Here is a 24,718-nt window from a genome sequence, read left to right as displayed (position 1 = left end):
AACTTACCACATGATCCTGGGAAACTCCCTATGTTACTCCAAGCTGCTTTCTCGAGAGTAAAAGAGGGATAAATAGCTGTCCTGCGTATATAACACACCTACTGTAATGTTCAAGTGAGAAAGTGAAAATGCTTTTTAAACTGTAAATCAGCTTAGCCAAATCTCTCAGAAAAGAATCATTATGTTCAGGAACCATGAATCCATTTAATCTTCTAATTTCCTTATTCATAAATGCATGATTTGGGCCAAAGATTAATAAAATAGAATTTAAAAAGCTATATCATTTTTTAAAAAATCAAAAGGAACTGCATCTTATATGGTTCAATCAACTATCAGTATCAGTAGTGATTATTCCAAAGGCTTAGGCATAATGAACAATTTCAAACAACTTTTCCAGGGCATGAATATTAAGGTAAAAGCCACTTAAAAAACTCAGACCTCTTCCAAAATCATTATCATAATCATCTCCATCAGCTCATTCAGTCCCATGTAGCCGATTCTTGTTTTACTTGACCCTGGATTAGCAGTTTCATGAACCCATCAGCTTCTAAAGACCTGATGAGAGCTCATTTGACAAGAAAATTTGCATGTTTCTGTGACACACAACTGTGGACAAAAAAAGGGCCACATACTAAACCTGACAGCTCGGGGAGCCCGAGTGGCAGCCTTCCAAACTCAGAGACCAAAAGGAACCACATAGGATCCTCTGAAATTAAAACTTCCTAACTAAAAGCAGGTCGTGACTATGTGACAGGTAGTCATGTCCTAGGCTGTTATCTTCCCGAAAAAGGTCAACCTTTACCTTAACTGAGCCTGTCTATTGTCTTTTTGCATCTACGATGACATACCTTTGGAATGTCAGGGTAATTTCCTTTTTCCAGACTCCTCAGGGCACAATCACTGCACCAGAGAAGAGACCACAAGTCTCTTCACCTTTAATATCTAACATAAACCTTGTTAATTGTTGTCTAACATTATCATGTTAATTGTCGAGTGTTAACTATCCTGTACCCACCAATGTAAAAGAAGTACGTGTCTACATTTTACTTTTTACCCAATCCCAGAGATTTCCCAGCTTTGCTTTTTTCTCCCTCGTCCCTAATCTATCACCAATGGATTTCATGTAACCTTTTTATCTTCTCCTTTGATTCTGACATATAAAATAAACTGTAAAACTGCTAAAAAAACCCTCAGACCTCAATAAGAGCTCTATAAATGAGGTTGTCACAAAGTTGACATCGATTTATAAAACAAATAAAATATGAGTAGACATCAAATAGTTTTAATGAATCCACTTCCTTTATTGCAGTAACCTCTGTACAAAGCAGCAACTGCAATACTCAATGTTAAAACATTAGAAAAGCATTTTTGTGACAGTTATAATACAGTATTATCAAAATATTACATTTGCAAACTTAGTAAACATCCACCAGAGCTCAAATCTTTAAATTATTTCCATAGTCTTTAAAAATATGTAATATCAGAAAGCATATAAAAAGAATGTAAAAGAAAACCTAAAATACAAATGAAATAATGTCACAAATAAATATTTGATTTAATTAACCATTAATAATCAGCTTAACACCACCATTCTCTCTAAACCCACTGAATTTTTACCTATAGGAATAATGAATGGACAAACGCCTTTGCATAATTTATTTGTTTCCAAGTTATCACCAATGATTAGAACTAAAAAAAAAAAAATTGGTATTAAAATAATCAAATTCAGTATAAATAAAATAGAGTGGAATAGCTTCAACACTAGCTAGCATCTCTAAGAATTAATTATTGAACTTTATTAGAGCACTACAATAACCTTGAAATTTTTGACCTGGTGTCTAGTGTTAATTAAAAGTAAATGCTTTTTTTTTTTTTTTTTAATTAAAGTGAAAAGCTTCTTACATTATTTCACAGACAATATTACCCTCCCCCCATTATGCATATTTAGATATATTGTATGTACTTTATACACATATGTATGATGCATGACATTTGGTTCCTGCAGTACAGAGCACAATGATGTTTTCCTGAATGGGAAAAACTTGAAGGAAAAAAAAAGTAAGTGTACCTGTGCACATTTCAAGATAGCAGCACTCAGTTCATGCCCTATTATCCATTTTAAAAATTCAAACATAAATATTGTTTACTGAATAATATGACATTTCTACCATCTTTACCCCCAGACGCTACAAAACCTGCCATAAATGGAACAATGCTATGAGTTATAACATAGGAAAACAATATTTTGGAAAAAACAATTATTTCTTTTTCTAAACATTCTAATTCAAAATTATTATCAGATCTCCATTTTTATATTAACTTAGTTCATGTTCATGCAGCAAAAATACTGCATTATTGACAACAGTAGTAATTTTATAGCTTTCTATCGAGATTCATTAAAACTGGCATAAATTCTTTGCCACTGAATCCGCTTAAGAGTACTTTAGATGAAAAGTTCTCCATTTTCTAACTGAATGATAACTGTGTGAATTACATGCCCTTCAAATAATCACCTTTGTTCTCCAAGAAGCCTGTCTCTTTCAATCTAATTTTGAACTTGTTTACTAAAACAAAAAATTTTAATCTAATGAATCTTGATCACTTAAAATGAAAAAACCAGCAACATGTTATATATATATACACATATTGCATCTGTGTATGCATATACATATACACACACACATACAGATATGTAGATATAGATCCCTTGAAATGTTTTTAGGAAATCCTTCCTTGAATAAAAAATGAAAACTTCACATTAATAATTGTATATAAAGCTTTTAGTAACAGTACATATGCACTGTCATATTTGTACTAGTAGACTGTGATGTCAAAACAGACATTTCAAAAGCACAAACTGGCAGTTTTTCTTAACCCAAAAGTTTTAAAGTATTAAGAATGGATTAAATTTAAATGTTCAGAATGATCTGTTCAAACCTGAGTATATTAATTAAGACTACGTGTACTTGAAGTTTGAATGAATTAAGCCTAAAAACATTTCACTAGAAACCAGTGGTCCATTTAACCATTTGATGAAACATTATTTTAATGATTTACAAAGGACTGTATAGTGAAATTCCATGTAGTGTTTATTGAAATATTCTATGAAATGGCAATGATTTTCCTCCAGAAAAAATTGTTAGCATTTCTTAAAAGTCCCTCAGATTTGAAGAAAACTCTAAATTAGGACGACAAATTTCTCTTCTAATAACTACAAATGATCTTGAGAAATTCTGTCTGAAGAATGACAATATCTAATTTTCAGCGGTATATAGAAGTATTGGATAAATTTTTAACCTTCCCTAACATTTCAATAATAATTGAATAAAGATACAAATAAAAGCCACTTAGAAGTTAAAAAACAAAACAAAACAAAACAAAAATGGTTTACTGGGACTCTTCCCCCTAGGTCTACATTTGTACTGACTCACACAAACCTAAACTTGGGGTCACATTTTGGTTCCCATTTTTTTTTTTTCATTAACTTTCCCTAGCTCTCACCTTTAATATCTAACCTATACCTTTACAAAAATAATCGAAAACATACAGTACTCAACGCTAACTGTTCAATGGAAGAAGAAAAGCAGTGTCCGTTTTATTTTAAGGTGGTAGAGACTAGAAATAAAAATAACAGCTGAAGGCAAAGTTTGACATTCTACAAATTTATAAAAGAGGATATATGGATGAAATTTGGTTATTTTCAGAAGGCACCTCAAGGCTAAAGGCTTTTTGTATTCCTTTCATCAATCAAAAAATAACACACTTTTATTGCTATTCAAGTAGCAAAGGAAAACTTTACTCTCGTGAGCTTTAGTCCAACAACAAGGAATCATCATTAAAACTGAGATACATTACTAAAACTGAAGTCTCCATCACATGTCAATGGAACAACTTCCCTGTGTGCTTTCAAATTAATGAAATAGTGAAAGAAAAGTCACAGTTCGCCATAGTGATGTTAACGTGTCACTGAAGATTTCAATTACTTCACTAGGCAATGAAGTACCATCTGAAGGGCTGTCCACTGTGTAGAAGGTTTAAGAATAGAATGTAAGGACACTCTGATGGTTCCCACGGACTAGGAGAATTGGCGGTAGGTCCTCAGACAGAGCTTCTAGCCATGCCATGTAGAGAGCACTGGACACAGCACCTTTTCGTGCTACTGGGAGACTCCTGGTACCATAAAGAGAAAGGAAATTCAGCAATGCATTTAAGTTGAGAAGAATAAAATGAAAATAAAAATTAGGTTATGTCACAATATAGTAACTAAAAATTTCTATAATTACAGAATATTTTTAAGCATGGGGAAATTCTGCGTATAGTATAGCAACTATTACACTACCATAACACTATTCTTATTTTCTTTGTTTGAATAAAAAAGTTAAAATTTCTTCCGAAGAATAGCATAACACATCTGGTATCTAACATTAAGCCCCAAATTCCCCCTTCTTCAATAAATACAGAATTCTTTTAAGAGAAAAGGATGTTTCCATCTGAATTTAGAAAGTGGAAACTATACATAAATAAATTCAAACATAATTATTTCTAGATATTAATTTTTATCTTTCCATTTCTCTGTGCTTTCACTTCTATTTATAGGTAGTAGCAGTGACCAGCTGCTCTATACAGTTTCTAGATTTCTGTGCTTTAGCATCTTCCATACAGATATCTGATCATCGGGAAAACAAACTTTCCTGGTGTATTTAATGATCATTGTTAATCAAAAGCACCATCCTTTGGTGTTACTTTATTCAATCATTTGGCATGTTTTTGAAGGCTGGCGCTTTCCTTACCTATTTAAGACCCAGGCTCCAGGACTGAGAAAATTGGGATTCAAGTACTATCTAGCTAACCTGGTTTAGTGGAAGGAAAGCCAGAGTGAGCTATATTCACTGCAAGGGCAATGTGTCTGTATGTAAAGCCTGTGCAGCGGAACTTGGGTGGGACTCAGACAGGAACCACGTTTTCAGTTTAATCCTCCAAGCAACTTTATTTCTATGTGGAAGATGCCTGGGGTCCAAATTTTAACCAGGCCATCATACCGCCCCATGCTTGACGGCTACGCTACAGTGTTCCCAAAGCTAAGAAAATTTAAAAGATGGGAACAAGGATAAAGAAAAAATTCCAAAATTAATATGATAAAGAATTCCTTAGATTCCTATAAGCTTAAGATTTTTCTTTCCTCCTACCTTAAATGATTTCTCTATATGCTTAAAGCAAAGTGTATTTTAAAAAGTTTGGTTTTTTTCCTCTTTATAACTACTAAGTCATTATGGGTGTTAAATAGATATGCATTTGGCATCAAAATTAATCCTAATTGCATTATCATAAAATGAATACCTAAGAAAAATCTTAGCACAGGTATTACTTACATGACAATGATATTAGCTGTGCTTGAATGTTCCTTTAATAATTCATTTAGCCTAATCTGCCGGTATGTCTGAAATGAAACAATACAAAGTCATTCCTAGACCATTTGAAAATTGGAATTCATCATGGTTCATAAAAGTATAAGTAGACAAAAAGAAACCAAAATCAATTTGGGTATAATAAAAATCGGTTCCATAACTTAAATTAGTTCTTCACAATGCCCACATATAAATCCAATTTAAAGTAGATTTAATTTACACAACTGGTCCCCCCATAACACATTGCAATTCTTGATATTTACTTTTATGCCTCAAATATTTTTTAAAAATCACAGGGAAGGTTAATGAAAAGTAAGCAGAAGAGAAAGAATACCTTGGTCTTATAAAGTTCAAGCTCATTATCTGTTATTCGCCATGGTTCATCTTCTTTCATTTTATCTGCAATATCTTGTTCTTTATCATCTTCATGAAGTCTGTACGGCTCAATCATTTCATCAAAAGCTATAATGCTTTTAAAAAAGTAGAAAGAACAATGACATTTAACCTTATTTTGAATTACTTTCTTAACAGTAAGATCTTAAACACAAAATTATAACTTAAGAAGTTAGTGTTTTCCATCTCTTGTGTTCCCCTCTGTACTCTAACTACTCTGATCTCTCTTATCCACCCCTGTTCCTATACCCACCCCCAACCTAAATAAATTTTCACCACAGTGCCAGAATGATCCCTTTGAGCAATTAAGTCAAATTGTTTTATTATTTTATTAAAAACACTGATAGGTGTTCCCAGTTCAAGTACCACTAAATAATAGTATAAGAAAAGGTACTAGAACATTTTGAAGGGATGGAAGGGCAGATACTAAACATTTAAGAAGATGCAGAATTAATCTCTAGATCCAAATACTACTTAATAGGACAAAAGATATTAAAAGAACATGAAAAGCATTCTAATTCTCTATGAATGTGAAAAACATTTTTCAGTATTGGAATATTGTGATTCATATTTGGTCTTCATCTACAGTTCCCAGTTCACAGCTCCCAAAATTCTTGTAATTTCCAAAGTATTAAGAGTAATAAAGGTGTTTTTTGTTTTGCTTTTTTAAGTTAATGAGATGACTTTTGGATCCCACCCAAGGGTAGGGGCTGGTTGTCGGGAGAACCCACCTTGTGATTGGAGGTCTGGATCTTTCAGTTGTCCCCACCCCCAACCTCCTGGAAATAGGAAGGTGCTGGAGATTGAGAATAATTGCCCATGACCAGTGACTTAGCCTATCATGACTGTAATGAAGCCTCCATAAAAACTGGGGAGGGCAGCTCATTGGTCCTTTTCTTTCTTTTCTGGAGACCAGAATGGTTCCAGGTGCCACCTTGTTGGGCCCCAAGCTCCACAAGGCCAGAAGCTCCTGTTTTGGGGACCTCGCTCTATGTATCTCTTCATCTGATTATTGATTCATATCCTTTAATTTCCTTTGTAATAAATCAGTAATCTAGTAAGTAAATGGATTTTCTTGAGTTCTGTGAGCCATTCTAGTAAATTGAAAGTGAAGAGGGGGTCATGTGAACCTCTGATTTATAGCCAGTCTGTTGGAAGTACAGGTAACAACCTGGGCTTGTGACTAGAATCTGAAGTGGAGGGCAGTTCTGTGAGGCTGAGCCTTTACCTGTGTCATCTGATTCTATCTCTGGGTAGATAGTGTCCTAATTGAGTTGAATTCTTGGATACCCTGCTTGTGTCTGAGAATTGCTTGGTGCGGGGAACTTAAACTTAGTTTAAGTTAAATAATCTATTACTGCGGTGTCTGAGTACGTTATCCAAAAGTATCAGAAATTTGTACAAAGTAATTTATTTAATAACTTACTTTTCTTTCTTTGGTTTAGTATTAATATCTCCTAGGACCATTATATCGGAGAAGTCTATCCGGAACTTGCTAAGCAAAGTAGCCATCCTAAAACAAAAATGAATAGCACTGAGATACATGAAGGCCATATATAAGTATTTCTTTTCTATTTAGGACTGAATCTGAGTACCTGAAAAGCATGATTTATAGGAAAAATATCACATGCTAAACAAGCCCATCTGAATTAATTCACACTGTACATTCACAAAGTAGATGTCAAAAATTCTGAGTAGAGGCTTCTGTTATATTCTTTTACTTTCTCTGAATCTCTCCTTAGTATCCAGTAATGGACAGTGAAATACATTAATAATGAAATTTGAATACAACTAGTATTTTTTAATTTTAGTGGAATTATATTAAGCATAAGGATGTTAGTAAAAACTAGTAAATAGTTATTTGTTTAATTATTTTTGGATTATTCTTTCATCAATGCTGAATGCATACCTCAAAAGGCCCAAATATGACTTTTTGGACCAAATGCAAGTTATTACTGACAGTAGATTAAGTTCACAGTATTTTGGAGGGTGTAGGGGTGCAGGGGATGGGCTTGCACAGGCATGGAAAGGAGCTCCAACAGCCTCCAATTTTTCAATAAATACCCTTTTGGAGGCATAGTTGGCAATGAAACCTTAGGGGCAACAATAGAAAAGTTGAAACATACAGCAGGAAAAGCAATTAACAAAACAGGATTTCATTTTTATTAAAATGAGTTTTCTAAATTAAGATGTTAGAAAACAGATGAGCAACAGGTTTAACTTTTAAGTCATTTTTACTGCTTCTTGCATAATTCACTATCTGAAATGAATAAACACCAACACCTAGTAGAATTCCAGTAGAAATCTCCTAAGTGCCTGCTATGTGTCTGTTATAGGGCCCACAAACCTCAAATCTCAGGTAACAAAATAAACATAACATAAACCCTGAATGTAATGAGTGGTATCGAGTATATCGTGATTCAGGAAGGAAATGTAGCAACTAGTGGAGGACGGCAGAGGGAAATACTAGGGAAGGCGTTATGAAGAAGGTGACAACCGTCCTAAGCTTTAGAATGGAGTATTTTTACAGAGAAGTAAAGAGCTATTTAATAGGAGAGAGATTGAAGAGTAAGCAAAGGAGTAAAAGTCTGAAATCATACGTACATTTAGAGCAAGTGCAGAAATGCAAACTGAAGTGTAAGGCATATTGGGGGGACCAGGAGATAAAAATAGGGAACAGGAGGATAGGTTGTAAAGGACCCTGATTGCCACATTTAGCATAGACTTTCTATAGTATGTAACAGGAAAATGTTATAAAGTATTTTGGGCAGAGGAATCATATGATAAAGCTCTGTTTTCCAACCCCGAAACTGGGAGCAATGTGCAAACCAGAGACACCACAAAGGCACTTAGAGAAGCACTGAAACCAGAACTGTGACAACATAGGCATGGGAATGGGTGACAGTGGCACCCTGCATTTCTGCTGTCCAGAGCCTACAAAACGTACCCCATGTATGAACATGTAATTTTTGTGTATATTCTCCTGATTAAAAAAAAAAAAGCTCCTTAACATTTAATACGATAAATATTAATACTTTCTAAAATGTCAATATATTAAAAAATATTACATATCAGTAAAACTAAGTATCTATAACTTAAAGACTAAAATTAAGGAGGTTTTATTTGAGGATTTTCAGCGTCAGTATAGAACAGAGCAATATGACTGGCATTTTATGGATTGATTGCCTAATGTTTATCCTAGCAAATCTGTATAGTAATAATAAAGTACTACTAGTCAAATGCCCTTCAATTTAAAGTAGACTTACGCTCTCCGGTCATGGTCTATTCGGTTTATTTTTCCACCAATGAATACTCTGATCTTACAGTCTTTCCACTTTTTCTTGGTAGTCAGAAGGTAAGGTATCAATAAGGTCAAACCTGAATCATAAAAATATAACAAATCATATACTAAGTGCTGATTTGTTAATTAAAAACTTTTAATTCAACTTAGCCTCTAAAAACATGTTTACAACAACTCAATATAAAACAAAATTTTTCTTTCTGTCCTTCCTCGATTCAGTCATAAAGCAGTAAGGCGGGCTGAGCTAGGAGGCAGGCCCAATGGAGGCAGGGACCATGTGAGGAAGTCAGTGAAATGGGATGGTAGCTGGGCAGAGTTGGGAGATTAGCCACGTACAGGAAGTGAGGAAATAAGAATATTCACTGAAGCCAACAGGAGCAACACTTCTCACTGAAATGAGGAACAAAAAGAGGGAGAGGGAAAAGCGGACTGAACCCTGCAGTGTTAGACTGGAATTGGTTTCAGTCTATATGCACTCATACAGACGTGTATGTGTGTTTCCTATGTCCACTGAGGGCCTGGGAGCAGTGACACCATAAGACCAGCGAGCATATCTAATGCCCTGTTCTTTGTTTCTCAATACCACTCTCCACTAAAAGGAATCAGGGTTCCTTGGATAAAGGGTGGTTCAACGGCTGGTATAGGAAAGTACAAAACTGAGCCTGGAGCATCTTACTGTATTAGAAAAAAAAGAATGGTTGAGTCATGCCTGGCATGGCTCAGTGGTTGAGCTTTGACTTATGAACCCAGGAGGTCATGGTGCGATTCCCGGTCAGGATGTTATGTCTGGGTTTCAGGCTCAATCCCCAGTAGGCGTGCAGGAGGCAGCCGATCAGTGACTCTCATCATTGATGTTTCTATCTCTCTCCCCCTCTCCCTTCCTCTCTCTGAAATCAATGAAAAATGTATTTTAAAAAAAAAAAGAATGGTTGGGTTATGACACATGGACACAGAAGTCAGACTAAATCGGAAATCAGGGACAATTTGAATATCAAAACAAATAATGAGAATGGCAAATCATATTGCACTGAATAAAATAGAAATCCACGAGTCCACATACATAGAAATAAAGAGAAAGCTCTTATAGTAAAATACCAAAATAATAAATAAGGAAGAAATAACAGGATTGGAAAATCATCATCTGGCAACCACAAACACACCACAATTCAGGCAGAAATATCGATGGATGCTAAAGATGGTGGTAAAAGTTGCAGTAACACTGGTAAATTTAATAGTCTCAAAGATTAACTCCTCATTCCCTAAATACATGTAATTATAAAAGGGGAAAACTGTAACTCTTCAGTGTATAAACCTGGTGAAAACCACATTACTCCATAGTCAAAGCGAACTTCACCAGTGATGAGAAAAAGCAACATCATGTGCCGCCAGATGTGACATAGACAGAAGAGCACAGCATCACTTGTATTTCTAACAATACATAACTTGAAAGTAATTATGATGAAACATCAAACAGCACTCCAGATTCAGTGACAATCTACAAAATATTTGGTCTGTAATATTTTTTTAAATGTTAAGGTCATGGAAGGACCTTAACAACTCCCAAACTGAAGGACAATGAAGAGATAGGACAACTAAGTGTAACAGCTGATTCTGAAATTAATCCTGTTGCTTTTGGGAATGTCGGCAAAACTGGAATGGGGTCTATGGGTGAGGAACATGCCAATTCTTAGTACTATTCCTACAACTTCAGTAAATTTAAAACTGTTAAATATATTAACCACCTTACCTCCATCATCAAAAAGCCACCAAACATCAATAGTATTCTTTCCTTGTTTTTTCTGAAACTGTGTACTAGCTTCAAGAAGCTTTTGGTCAGCTACATTTAAAGGCACAGCAGGGCCTTTGGATTCTAAAGGATTAAGCAGAGAAATAAGATGTAAGGGAGCTAAATATTAAAGTCCATTTTGCTGAATTCATATAGTTTCCTAACTTCTATATGTTCAAATGTTACTAATGCAGATAGTAGTATATGGCATCCATCATAAACTTTCAGTTGTTTATCATTTAAATATACTTTTAAGATGGTTACAGATAACTCTTCACAATAGCTAAACTCATCCAAATTATCTTGCCTAATTTCCAATATTTTGAAGCATTCTGAATGAAAGAATCACAAACACCAAGAAAATTACGATTGACTGCTGGATTTTGATTTTTCAGAAGCTGTTTCAAAAGTTTATGCTTATTGTATGAATATATTTCTCTTGTAATCTGGTTTCTAAATAATTTAAAGTTCAAAAATTTTTTTAAAATAAAATGTTATCTATAAAATGAAAGACAGAAGTGGAAGACATACCAACACAATCTTACAATTATCACAGCGAAACCTTAGTCTAAGGAAAAGCTCCCTCATTTTTCCTAGCATTTGTCCCCTTAGTATGTGACACCCAATTCTAAAGCCATATAACCACCACATCTTTCTCTGAACCACAGAAAGATGGTGGGAACTCCCTGGAAGGGCATCCATATGCTAAGTCCAAAGAGCAATATACAGTATACCAGGGAGTTCCTGTTTATATTCCCAGGAAATTAAAAAAAAAAAAAATTCAACACTGGCTCTGTGAGTAAGCAAATGACTATTATGAAACTCCTAGACCAAATTTTTAAGAGCAGAAATCCATAGGAGAAAATCTGATCCCTTTGGCAGAATGTCTATCATTCACTTTTCATGCTGCCACAGTGTACGCAAACATGACGAATGATTTTGCATGATGAAGTAATATGGCTACCAAACCACACTGCTCCATAACTCTCACCTCTATCTCCTTCTCATAAAATTCATGTACGCTGACATGACTGTATCTCCCAAACGCAGCAGGACTGTGAGAAATATTGTAATTTTTGAAATGAAAAATATATTAGTATCAAAATTAAGGACTTGGCTGGGTAGCACTGATGGTAAAGAATGCAGTGGACACTGTAAATCTATTTCAGTGTCTCTACTTATCATCTAAACCATGCAGTTTAAATAAAAAAAATACTGACTTTCAGGGTTTGAATATTTTAGAAATGCTATGATGATTTAAAATAATTCTCTTTGATATAACACCTTTTCTTGGGATGATTTAACTCTTTGACTAATAATAATTTTTCTAATCTGCATTTAATAAATAACTGTAACATCACCTCACCATGAAAATAAAAACTAAAGTAAAAAAATAAAATAATAAGGTTGGAGTTAAAGAGTTAACAGTATGAAAAAGGGATTAAAATAAAATGATGAAAAATGCCTGCCTTTTTTCAACAGTGGTTGAGTTGGAGTCTTGCCATCCTCTTCCTCATCTAGATTACGTTTAAAAAACACAAAATATAAGTTAATTGCCTTTATGTTAATAAAATAATGAATATGTAAATAGAGCACATTTATAAACAAAACATAATATGAAGAAACAGTCTGAAAAGCAATCAAGACTGAAGACTGATATTTTCTCCACTGTGTGCAGGATTTTAAAAAGCAAACATGTTTTAGACCTCTCCAATGGGGCTACTGATTAACACTCACCCCTAAGTTTTAGTCCTGTACAACTGACCAAAACTTTAAAAATTCTGCTAAACTTTAAACTTTCATACTTGAAATCAGTTGACAAGATGTGGAACTATGGCTAATAGAGTAGAAATATGACATTAAAAAACTAACATCACAAATAACACATAAACTTTAAACATGCCACTGCATCGCCATGCAGATGACTGAAAGTAATTTTTGAAACACTTAAGGGATGTTTGGTATTTATAAAAACCAATCACCACTTGAAATATTAAGGCATTTGATCAGACGGGGTTTCTTGCTTTATATAAAATGTCAGGTTACATAGGAGTTGATTATATGCATATGCAAGTATGTCTGCATATACTGGTCCATTTACATTTAAATATCTATAACGTTTTCCTGGAGTTAACAGTTTTCCTAATCTCATTTTTTTTTTTTTTTTAAATATAAGCTTGCATTACTTAAGGCATATAAAACTTCCAACTCGGACAGGGGAGATACACTGCAGCGGGCCCTTGGCCTGGACTCCCGGCATTCCGTGTCACAGCTAACCCCTCTTCCGGCTGTGACCTAGCGCCTCACTTTCCTCAGCTGTACAAGGATGAGCAGCACCTACCTCTTAAGGCTGTTATATTGGAAACATTAATGCACTCAGCTCCGTGCTCAACACAGAATCAGTATTAAAAGGGTGCTCTTTTTGTTCCTTTGTATACTGTATGCCTCAGTAATCAAGGCAGAAATACCAAGTACCTATTACTACATAAAAACTATACCAGAATGTTTATAAATTAAAAACTGTATAAACTTTTCTGTGGCTTCTATGCTAATTTTGGAAACAATTGGTAAAAAAGAAATACAAAAATATTAATGCTGTTTTTGAATGCTAATTTCTTATGCCTGTTATGGAACAAGAAACATTTCAATTATTACATTTAATTTTTTAGTATTAAATATTATTGTTCCTATAGATATTTGATATTATCTGCCTTCGAAGATAAAAAACACAAACATAACTATGGACTTTGTATATTCATTTCAAAGAGCTCAGAAATGTCAAGGAAATATTGACACTCTGATTTAAACTAAATTGAAAGTATTTATATTTTCACAATAAAAAAGATAAATAGAAATGTACGGACCCAGTTTCCTACTTCATAAAGATGATGATTCATAAGATTGTGACTCACATTAATGAGCTAATGTATGGATAACATCTAAATTGTGGGAGGCACAAAGGAGATGCTTGATAAATATTACTTCTTCCCCTCCCATCATAGTTTTATCTACTAATTCCCAGCAGATTCAGTACAGAAAAGGATTTGTTTCAGGCAAGAGAAAGGACAAAAGAAAAGTAAGCTGGAATGGGAGAATGTGGACCATAAGCTAAACATAAGTGCAGGAACATAAGAACAATGCTGTCACATTCAGCTTACAGAGTTTTGAGGTGAAACAGAAAAAAATTATAATCAAGCCAGCAAAGAACTGAAAGGAAAAATGGGTCTCAACTAAGCTCAACTACCATTACTCTAAGCAAAAAAGGAGGAAAGAAATAAAAAACAGTAATGCTTCTAGATAATCTAGAAAACATCAATTTTCAGAGAAAAGAACTGTCCAATATTATCAATTTCAGAAAAAGAATGGTAATTATTTTACAGGAATCAAAAGCATGATATGGTTCGATGATTTACAGTGCAGATTTTTATTGTTGTATGTCAACTGAGTATAGGACAGATGGAGATACTAGACTGAACAGAGGTAGAGTGAGGGTGGGAGAGTAAGATTTGGAAGTCATCCCTCTTTCCTTCTCATAAACATGACATATAGATTTGTGGATGAAATTATTTGAGAGTCTTATGAGATCTGGAAATCTTTTAGTGGCTTAAAACACATGAGCTACCAAGGGTATCATGTCTGTAATTACAGCTGAATAGTTCACCCAAATACAGACAGCTCACTTCTTCAGAGACTATACTGAGAAAGAAAATTGCATTTGAGTTTTTATTACATTGTTTTACCTAAACAACTTTAGATGCAGAAGAGGTAAAAATATTCTGAATATCTCAGCACAAAAACAAAAACCCTGGCATTTAAATATCTTGATTTACTGCCCCCCCTCCAAAAAGGTTAATTAATTATATAAACTTCATTCCTTTCAGTGTTATGTGCTATAATATGCACATTACTCTAAAATTATGTCTCTTTCCAAGTTCAGGTTTAACCTATGCTTCAAATTAAAATATTTTCTTTAAAGCAAGTATAAATAAAAACATACAAGAGCATGTTAGATAATTAATTGGCATGGTTTCTATTCTGTGATCTACTTTTAATACCTTAAAATTAATTATTCTGTAGATATTTTTGAAAGCTATAAATTTCACCCGAGCAACTAGAAATAAAAAGTACAAATTTGAGAGCAGGTTACTTTATTAGCTATGTTATATAATAAAACCATTTCTCCCCAAATTAAAACATGACTGTTAATAAAATTTCTTGTTTGAGTAAAAATTACCTTTATGTGTAATAGTTTTTTCACCAGATGGTTTGGAAGTATCTAAATCTGATTTCTTACTATACTCCATACTTAGTACCACATCCTTGACACCAGGAGACTTCTCTTGTGATGACAATAATTCTTCTGTAAATATGAAAGTATTTAAAATATTATCTAAATCTTATTTTAACCATTAAAGAAGGCATCATGGTACAATATCAATTAAGTGACCATTTCAAGCAAAGTTTATTACAAAATAAGTTTATAATAAGTGATCTCTGATGTAAGCAAATGCTGTAATCTGTTTTGAAATGACTGCTTCAATATCTTGAGCCACAAACTGTCAGACATCTGAATTAGGTGCTGGGGAATCCAGTAATGAGTGAGATTCAGGGAACACAAGAATCTGGTAGACACAAGAATGATGTATGAAATGTGAATCAACTCTACTCTCAAAGTCATTTACACATGTGAAAAATGTAAAATGTGACAAATGTTCATATACGTGTAAGATGACAGACAACACTGAAAAATTATACCCATAACTATAGAGCCAAAAGTAGGGGATAGAGTCCTTTCCTGAGCTCCTGGTGAAAGTACCATTTCTTCATTTTCTGTCATTTGGGAAACAGTTTAACTTCCACCATAAAAACATTTATCATGAAGACAACCATAATATGAACTTGATCATCTGCCCATAATCCTCATCACTGATTTGTGCATTAAGAGACGTAACCATAGAAACTGGGGGAGCTTCGTTGCTGTCACTGCTAAAGGCTTCACAGGCCATACCCCTTTTTAATCTTCACAACGACTCTGTGAGGAAATTATGCTTTAACAGATGAGGAAACAGCCTTGGGTGTCAGTACATTTGCCCAGACTACGAAACTGCTCCGAGAAAAGGCTGGGATTTCTAAAGCAGATCTGACTCCAAAGCCTGCGCTTTTAAACCCTGCGCTAAACCAAATCCCCATCTTCAAATCCTAGTGATGAATAACGGGTTTCAAAACAATTTTCACAACAATTATAAACACATGAAAATGTTTCCAGGTTCCCATCACATTCAGAATCTCAGTAGATTACAGAACTGTGTAAGTTATTAGCCAAACTATGATATTTTTGGCTGAAAGGGAACACTACAAATGATGCAGAGTTAACAGGTATCCTAAACCTAAATCACTGTAAGAGCAAATGAGAATAAAAATAGTATTTGCAAGGCCTATTCCAGAGTAAGAAAGTGCATTTTCAGCAAGCCACACCTTTGTGTCATATGGATAAGGGCCTCAAAGCATTCCTTTTTGGAATGTACAATACCTTAAAATGGTAGGGGGAGTGGGAAGATTAAAACAGTTTAAATGCGTAAGCAGATGACAAAAGCTCATTATTGTCTCTCAGCTATTTAGGCTTTAGCTAGTTTGGATGATTTGGTTAATTACTTGATAAGGGTAAAATATTAGGTACGAAAATTTTCTTAAACTTATATTTTTTAAACTACCAGGAAATCATTAGAGGCTATGGAATTTTCCATAGTTTTTAAAAAGTTGGCAAAAGCTGTAAGTAAGTATACCTTAACTGGTTTTAATTCTCACTTTAAAAAAAATGGTTGGTTTTTTAAATGCTTTGAAAATTATGTTAGAGAAGAGACTGGTGGGTGTCATGATGGGGGAAAGGGGAAAAGTGTAGTGAAAGCTATATAGGGGTAGAACAAAGGAGATCTCTGTGGTGTTGGAACAGTTCTGTATCTTGACTGAGGTGCTGGTTACATAAATCAGCATGTGATAAATAGCACAGAAGTATACACATGTGTGATGGAAAGAACTACAGCTCTACAAGATCTTACCACTGGGGAAAACTAAAAGGAGGGTACACAGACCTTTCTATTGTTTTTTACAACTTCTTGTGATTCTATAATTATTTCAGAATAAAATGGTTTAAAAACTCATTTATAGGGTCTTTTCTGGAGATAGAGTAAATGAAATCACAAAGTTCAGTTCTTCACTATTTCTATGCCTCTATATACGAGCATGACTTTCAGAAACATGAAATGTCTAATGATTTAGCACTCATTAACATTTTTTCCTCCAACTGTTTTATTCATTATATATTTTAACAAATTTGGCCAATTTATAATCGTTACAAATGTTTGTTTCTCTTCAACTTATGATGTGGATTGAATTTTATTTTCTAATCACTAGCCATCATCCAGATTAGTACAAACTTTGGTAGAGCCAAACAGATACGACCTTAAAATGGCATTCAATCAGTACATGACACAGTAGATGTTAAATATTTAAATTATTCAAGGACTTGTAAGAATTATATATAATTATCTAACAAAGTAATTTTTATTTTTAAAATAAAAAACTTATTTCAAAAGACTTACCCTGTCCTTGAAGATGAGATATATCCAGACCCTCTTTTAGGCGAATAACCACTACTCCATATTGTATGTCAAAAGCGTCACTATAATAGGAAAAAGAAGAGAGAGAAAAATTTGTCCCCTTTATAAAATGAAGGCAATAGCCGATGATCTATAAAATTACTTCCAGCTTTAAATGTCTGATTCTTTAATATGCTTTAAAAATTATGGCAAGAGCCATGTTAGTTTCAAATCCTATACCATTCCTTTTCCCTTTTTCTGTAAAACCTCTAAAAGCTGTTTACATGTAAATCTTTATAGTGCTGGTAGTTTACCCACAGCAGCTGTTTAAACAGTAACTATTCTTATCCTATCACAAACAAGCTAAAATTATGGAAAAACAACTTTCAGGAATTCAACCATATTTAACTTAAGCTTATACCCCTTAAAGCCAAGAGAAATACATGAAGACAAAGAAGATGGATTTTACTGGGAATGAAAGCAGACTGTAGAGTATGAAGAAGGGATCATTTCTGAAAGGAGAAAGGTTATTTTGAAGTAATTTAAGAATTTTTACAAAACAATTTAAAAAAGTAGTCCTGAGGTTTCATATGCATTCGAAAACATGTATTCAAAAGTACTTTTATTTTTTTTAAAACACAAATGGGAGCATCCCATAATACATAATATACATAAAGCCCTAGTACACAACTCTAAAACCAGGCTTAAATTCTGTAAGCTTTGTTATGACCGTAAATCATGTAAACCCAAGTTCTCCTTGAATCTACTGAAAGAATTTCAAATTGCAAAACTTCAGGTTTTTCCACTGAGGGGCAAAGGTTTAAGGTAGGACGAATCCTGGCTTACAAAAAACTAACCCCAAAGCCAAAGAGCAGTCACATTTGACAAACCAGCAAGGCTTTAGATTTACTAGAAGCACTTAACAATTACTTGGGAAATCTTACTCACTGCATACATTACTAATCAACAGAAAGAGGTTTTTAAAGTAAGGTATGAGATTGGGCTGCTTCCTCAAATTGTTTTAGGGCAGCTATGAAGACAAAACCATCCTGTGTGACACAGGCAAATAATTATGTGCTTTTATCTGTAGGTACAAGAGGAGTTCCAATAAGGGAAATAAATAATACCATGAACAGAGTAAAATCAGAAAGGCAAAGTAACAAAAGTCGAAAAAACCCACTAAAAAACCAGGAAGAGGGAAGTTAAAGTAATATAAATAAAAAAAACTAAGCCGTCTGATAAAATCACTGGAAATAGCAGTGAAAGTGAATAGTAAAGTCTGACCTTATACTTCAAGGGGTGGAAAAGCAAAACATATGAGTATATTATTAAAAAAGAATTCATGGGCACACGGACGCAGTGTGGTGATTGCTGGGGGGGTGTAGGAGAGTATGGGGGGATAAATGGTGATGGACAGAGACTGGACTTGGTGAGCACATAATACAATGAACAGATGATGTGTGGTAGAATTGTGCACCTGAAACCTATATAATTTTGTCAACCAGTGTCACCCCAATATATTTAACAAAAAAGATCAACAACAACAAAAAAGAAGTGTAAATAACAGATGAACCAAATAATTAACTGCAAAATTAGTTTGAGAGGGGAACAAACCTAACCTCTGAGGCTTGTATCAGTGATGAAATGCCTTCCTCCGCATCGGTATTATTATAATGACATAGCTTAGAGATGATGGGTCTGACAACATTCAGGAACTCTGCTCAGCAATAGCTGAAGGGATGTGAAAAAGCTTACTAACTTAAATGGGAAGTCAGATTATATGAGTGTGTGTGAATGTATATATGTGTGCGAATGTTCATGTGTATAAAAAGAACCAAAAAAAAAAACCACTCAAAATTTTTGTTAATAGATCAATTCAAAACCTACATAACCGTATGTGATTCTTTTCATTCTTATGCCTCTACTAGTAGAGACTATATGAAAAACAGGCTTCAGCCCAGCCAGGCGTGGCCCAGTGGTTGAACATCGGCCTAGGATCCAGGACATTGTGGTTCGATTCCTGGTCGGGGCACATGCCCAGGTTGCAGGCTCTATCCCTAGTTGGAGGCGTGCAGGAGGCAGCTGATCAATGATGACTCTCTCATCACTGATGTTTTATCTCTCTCTCTCTCTCTCCCTTCCTCTCTCTGAAATCAATAAAGATATGTTTTTAAAAAAAGAAAAGAAAAACAGGCTTCAAAAATCAGTGCAAGCTTTCAAAGTTAACATTTTTCTGAACCAAGTTATTTAATTAAAAGGACACTTACTGAAATAAGTTTATATACATATCCACTTCCCTCATATCTGCTTGCAACCAATCTTTCTTAAATCCAAGGACAAGTGTGTTTGGTTTCATACGCCCAAGACCAGCAGCCTAAAATACAGGAAAAATACAACTTTAAAGATATACTTAATCTTTTATAAAAATCATAACACAATGGTATTCTCAGTTTACCTAAAAAAATAACTGATCTCTTTTTCATAGTTCAATTTTTTGGGTCATTTAAAAAAAATTCTCCCCTGTATTTTCTTCTAAAAGTTTTTCAAATACTGCGTTTCATATAAGTCTTGAATCCATCTGGAAATTTTATAGTTGTCTTTGTAAGGATCTATTATATTATTTTCACATGGATAATCAACTGTCCTAGCTCATCCTTTTCAATTCCACCTTGGTCAAATATTAAGTTTCCTAGATGAGTGGCTCTATTTCTTCTGTTTGTTACATTGCTACTTCAGTACCATAATGTTTTAATTACTATAGTCTCATGATAACACTTATATCTGCCAAAGCAACCCCACTCTCACCCCTTATAATTCCTGAGGATTGCCGAGGCTATTCTTAGCCCTGTGTTTGTGAAGTTTTAAGAAACACAAAACAGAAAGGGCTCAGGTGACCGCACTGAGCCTCCCACCTCCACCTTAGCAAAGCAGCTCCACAATTAACACAGTGAGAGAGCTTCTTTAGAAGAAAGAGGTTCCTATAAAAATCTGTTGGCAAACACTGTATAAACCCATTTTTTTCTTCCCACGACCTTGAGGGCTGAGGAAACTGAGTTTCAGAGAAGTTTATTAACTTGCTGAGTCCAAAATCCATAAGGAAGTGGCAGTGCTAGCCTTTCAGCCTATGACTGACTCCAAATCCTTCAATCTGGCTACTATGCCATACACAAAACTGAAAAAGAAGTCTAAGTTTAGTACTAGTAAATAAATAGAAATACAATAAAAAACTAGAATTAAAAAACAAAACAAAACAAAAAACTAAATAAGGGCTACCATTACTTTAACACTCCTTAAAAAAAAAACAACAACAAGGTCAGAGAAATAGGCTAAGATAATAGGTTCTTCAGTTAGCCAAAAGCACATTGTTTCTATAGTCCCTTTAATTCTCAAATTACATAAATCTTAGTAGTTTACTTTAATAAAGATATTTTAAAAGATTTACCATTTATATTAATATGAAGAATGAAACCTAAAGTTTTTAAAAGCTTACAGCAAACTAAAATGCTGTCTTTTGAAAGACATAAGAAACTTACTTGCATCAAATACTGTGCTCCTTCTCTCAAGTCATCTGCATGTACTGGTGCATAAAAGGCTTTCATTTTGTTTTTAATAAGCCACCGTTGGTATTTAGCTTGATCAATGGACATCTCTTTCATGGCTTGTCTTCGAGGCCCCTTTAAGGTAAAATATTAATATCTTTAATTGAAAGGTAATCTATTCCACGTTTATAAAAATCTTCCTATTATATTGGCTTAAAGTGCCTAAACATTGGAGATCGGGGAGAGAAGTATAACAATGGCACTTCATTTCCATGTCAGTGAATTCTTTCCAATACTTAAGATTTTAAAAAGACCTTGATGGAGTTGATGAAATAGTTAAGGCACACAGGGGTACCCGTAAAAGGGAGAAGATAAGAGGAAGAAACACAGACTGAAAACAGTAAGTTTCTGATATTAAGTAAATACAATCAGAAATTATTGAAACTGGAGAAGAGATTATGCAGGAAAAAAGAGCCTTCTGTTTTTCCACAGACAGTTTCCCAGCTTGCTTGTTCTCTGTCTGTCCCAAATGTCTGAGTTATTAATATTCAGTAATCTAGAAATATCAGTGAAAATCAAAGTGAGCTATATAATATAAATGGATTTTTTTCTTCATCTGTTAAACAATGAAATAACAAAGAAATGAGCTTTTAAACTTGCAATTCAATTTGAGCCTTTCAAGCAACACATAAATCTGTTATATACAAATGTATAAGGCAAAAACCTAAAAATAAGTTTAAGAGTACTAATTACATATGAATAAGTAAAGGAAAAAATACAATTTATCTTTCCTAGTAGAAAAATTGCCCCATTTGTAATTTCTTGTGCTCAGGATCCCAAATTGAATTGATGAACTTGGAGACAAACTAGCAAACTCCACAGGTCCCAAGTAGGAGTAGTCTCAATGTGTCCTGTCATGTCTGTGTGTCGTGTTCCCCTCCCCCACTGGACACGCACAAGACAGCTTTGACTTTGCTCCTATTTATGTAGAAGAGCAAAACTATAGCAGGGCCTGGGTCATGGGCATACAACACATTTCTAGCACCAAAACAAGATGAATAATAGAGCTTGGGAAAAAAGCGAATCTGAAAAATAAATACTCTAATTTCTTATGCAGAACAGGTGATCCATCATCTGCTGACTGTTTTCAATAGCCAAGGTGCCAAAAAACAACAAAAAAAAATGCTTTTGGATGACAGTTTACCACTATTTTTTTTTTTAATATATCTTTATTGATTTCAGAGAGAGGAAAGGAGAGGGAGAGAGAGAGATAGAAACATCAGTGATGAGAGAGTCATTGATTGGCTGCCTCCTGCAGGCCCCTCACTGGGGATCGAGCCCACAACCCGTGCATGTGCCCTGACCGGGAATTGAACCCCGATCTCCTGGATCCTAGGTCGACGCTCAACCACTGAGCCATGCCCGGCCGGGCTACCACTATTTTTAATATTTTTTTTAACTCGTGGTTAAAATAAAAATTAATGGGAAATGCAGCATTTGCTGTACTCTTCTTGTATACTAGATATTGGATTTACCATGATTTGTCTACCTCTTCCAACTTTTTTTCCTGGTAAGCAAATAGTCACAGTGTTCTCAGGACTTTATGAGAAATCAGAAAAAAAAACACATACTAAATTTTATTTAGCCTCCTTAGTTATCAAGAAGCTATTGTGCTTAGCCAAACCATTCTATAAGAGCAATATAGTTTGCTAAAATCTACTCCAAATAAGAAAAACAATTAAGCTTTCAAATTCCAGTATCTTTTTAGAAATAAGGTTTTAAAACAGTTTAGCAGCAAAAATATTGACAAAAATAACTACCTTTAAAAACAAACACCCAACAGATTTGTTTATCTTGTCAAATTATTTCAGATCTAGAAAGCCCTACAAATTATAAATTATATACAGAGTGAAAAATGTTTTAATACAGAAAACAAAACAAACACTTACCATGTGTACGTGACCACAGATCATCAGACCAACATTTTTTGTGAAATCATGAACAAGATGAAGCAAAGCTGGGCGTGAGTTTGGAGCACCTGTCATAACAAGACACTGTGGCCTAATTTAAGATTAAAAAGAAAAAATTACAGTTTAGGTTGCTGGTAACATGGACATGATTTTAAGTTGTTTTTCTAAGAATATATTATTACACTAGAATCTCATTTATGCAGTTTCCTCAAGGCACAGGCCACAATTCTCATAAAAGATGACTTTTAGCCAAGGTTTCTTGATATATAAGAAATGCAGGAACAAAACCTTGTTGAAAAAAACATTATGCCAACGGTTCTTCAAAAGTAAGAGGTAAGATTATACATCAAGGATTCTGGTAGGTATTACAGAAAGACATGACCATACTGATTAAAAAATATATTAACGTCTTTTCATCTTCTAAAGCTAGTAAATATTCCAGTTCTTTCACAGAATTCACAAAACTTCCTGAGAGCATGGCCTTGCCTTCACGTACAAAACAGGTCACTGTCCTTCTTAGCTAAATCACATCATAATTACTCCTACTTTGTAATATCAGCCCTCTCTATTCTAGTTCAATTTTTATGACTGTTGCCATATGAGTAAAACCACCTATGGTGAAGAAATGGCTTCTAAGGCTTCTATTTGAACTAAAAATGTTTAATTAATTATGGTGAGAGCCAAAATTGAATTAAAATGTCTTTGCCAACACATGACAGTGGCATGACGTTCATATTTATTTTCCCCAACTACAAATGGAAATCAACTTTTTCATAAAAAATATTTAGGTATCTATTTTATAAGTTCAAACAGATAAGCAAAAATTCTTTAAAACAAGAATTAATATAATTAAAACAAAATAACAAAAAGCAAATAGACTAAAAATTCTGCCTTAATCACTAAATTAATTACTAGAGTAGTAACTAACTATACTCATACAATAAGCATGAAAACCTAAAGTCTGAAAATATACGAACATTCATAACTTTAGCAAGCTATGTGAAAAACCAGTACTGTCTGGGAGAACTGTTTTGGGGCAATCAAAGGTGAAATCACCCTCTAGGGCCCAGACTACTATATAGTCCACTGTCCCCATCCCCATCTGAGCTTTAGCAGGTTACGTTGGATCCCCAGCTACAGATTACATTTCCTAGCCTTCCTAGAAGCTAAAAATAGCCTTATGACTGACTGATTTACAGCCCACATGATATTCCTATTTCCAGGTTGTGTCCTTTAATTAGGAAGCTGGCAACCTTCCATACTTTCCTTTCCTTTCCTATAAGCTAGGCCATGGATGTGGTAAAGACACTGACCACATGGCCAAAAACTCCTGCTAGGGAATAGCAGACTGACAAGATAGAAGGAATGTGGGGCCTGAATGACCAAGTGCAGCAAATCTGCCCCCCGACCATGAACTGTCCATCTGTCTCCAGAATATCACATAACACTGATGTCTGTCTTCCTTAGCCACTGTATTTTTTTAGCTTTTTGTTATGGTACTGTAACTTATACTCAATGTAGCCTATTACTGTGGGAAATTAATTTGCAGTCTCTGTCTTTACTAAATGGTAAACGTAGCACAAAGTCATATGTAATTTGGTACAGTTTTATCATACCAAAAAGGTATGGTGAAAAATATATTAGGGATGACTGAGTAACAATGACAGTATGAACATCTGCCTTCATTTTAACTCCTTCCTCAAAAATTTACATGATATAATGGGGTCT

At 34.3% G+C, this 24,718-nt stretch overlaps 1 protein-coding gene across 1 annotated transcript in view; it reads right to left on the bottom strand.

Annotated features, from left to right (window-relative positions):
- Positions 1 to 1,642: 1,642 nt before the first annotated feature.
- The window catches only part of SLC12A2 (solute carrier family 12 member 2), an 83,930-nt gene continuing 60,854 nt past the window's right edge, over positions 1,643 to 24,718 (bottom strand). Inside the window, exons 16-27 of the mRNA XM_016217787.2 lie at positions 22,970 to 23,081; positions 21,015 to 21,155; positions 19,749 to 19,855; positions 17,485 to 17,564; positions 15,120 to 15,245; positions 12,355 to 12,402; positions 10,847 to 10,969; positions 9,065 to 9,176; positions 7,225 to 7,311; positions 5,740 to 5,875; positions 5,370 to 5,437; positions 1,643 to 4,170 (exon numbers count right to left, since the gene is read on the bottom strand). Coding sequence (XP_016073273.2) covers positions 4,035 to 4,170; positions 5,370 to 5,437; positions 5,740 to 5,875; positions 7,225 to 7,311; positions 9,065 to 9,176; positions 10,847 to 10,969; positions 12,355 to 12,402; positions 15,120 to 15,245; positions 17,485 to 17,564; positions 19,749 to 19,855; positions 21,015 to 21,155; positions 22,970 to 23,081 — 1,276 coding nt within the window. The 3' untranslated portion in view covers positions 1,643 to 4,034. The remainder of the gene's footprint in view (positions 4,171 to 5,369; positions 5,438 to 5,739; positions 5,876 to 7,224; positions 7,312 to 9,064; positions 9,177 to 10,846; positions 10,970 to 12,354; positions 12,403 to 15,119; positions 15,246 to 17,484; positions 17,565 to 19,748; positions 19,856 to 21,014; positions 21,156 to 22,969; positions 23,082 to 24,718) is intronic.

This window comes from Miniopterus natalensis, chromosome 3, assembly GCF_054644295.1.
Source record: "Miniopterus natalensis isolate mMinNat1 chromosome 3, mMinNat1.hap1, whole genome shotgun sequence".
Taxonomy (NCBI): domain Eukaryota; kingdom Metazoa; phylum Chordata; class Mammalia; order Chiroptera; family Miniopteridae; genus Miniopterus; species Miniopterus natalensis.
This window is presented reverse-complemented; position numbering and strand designations above follow the sequence as displayed.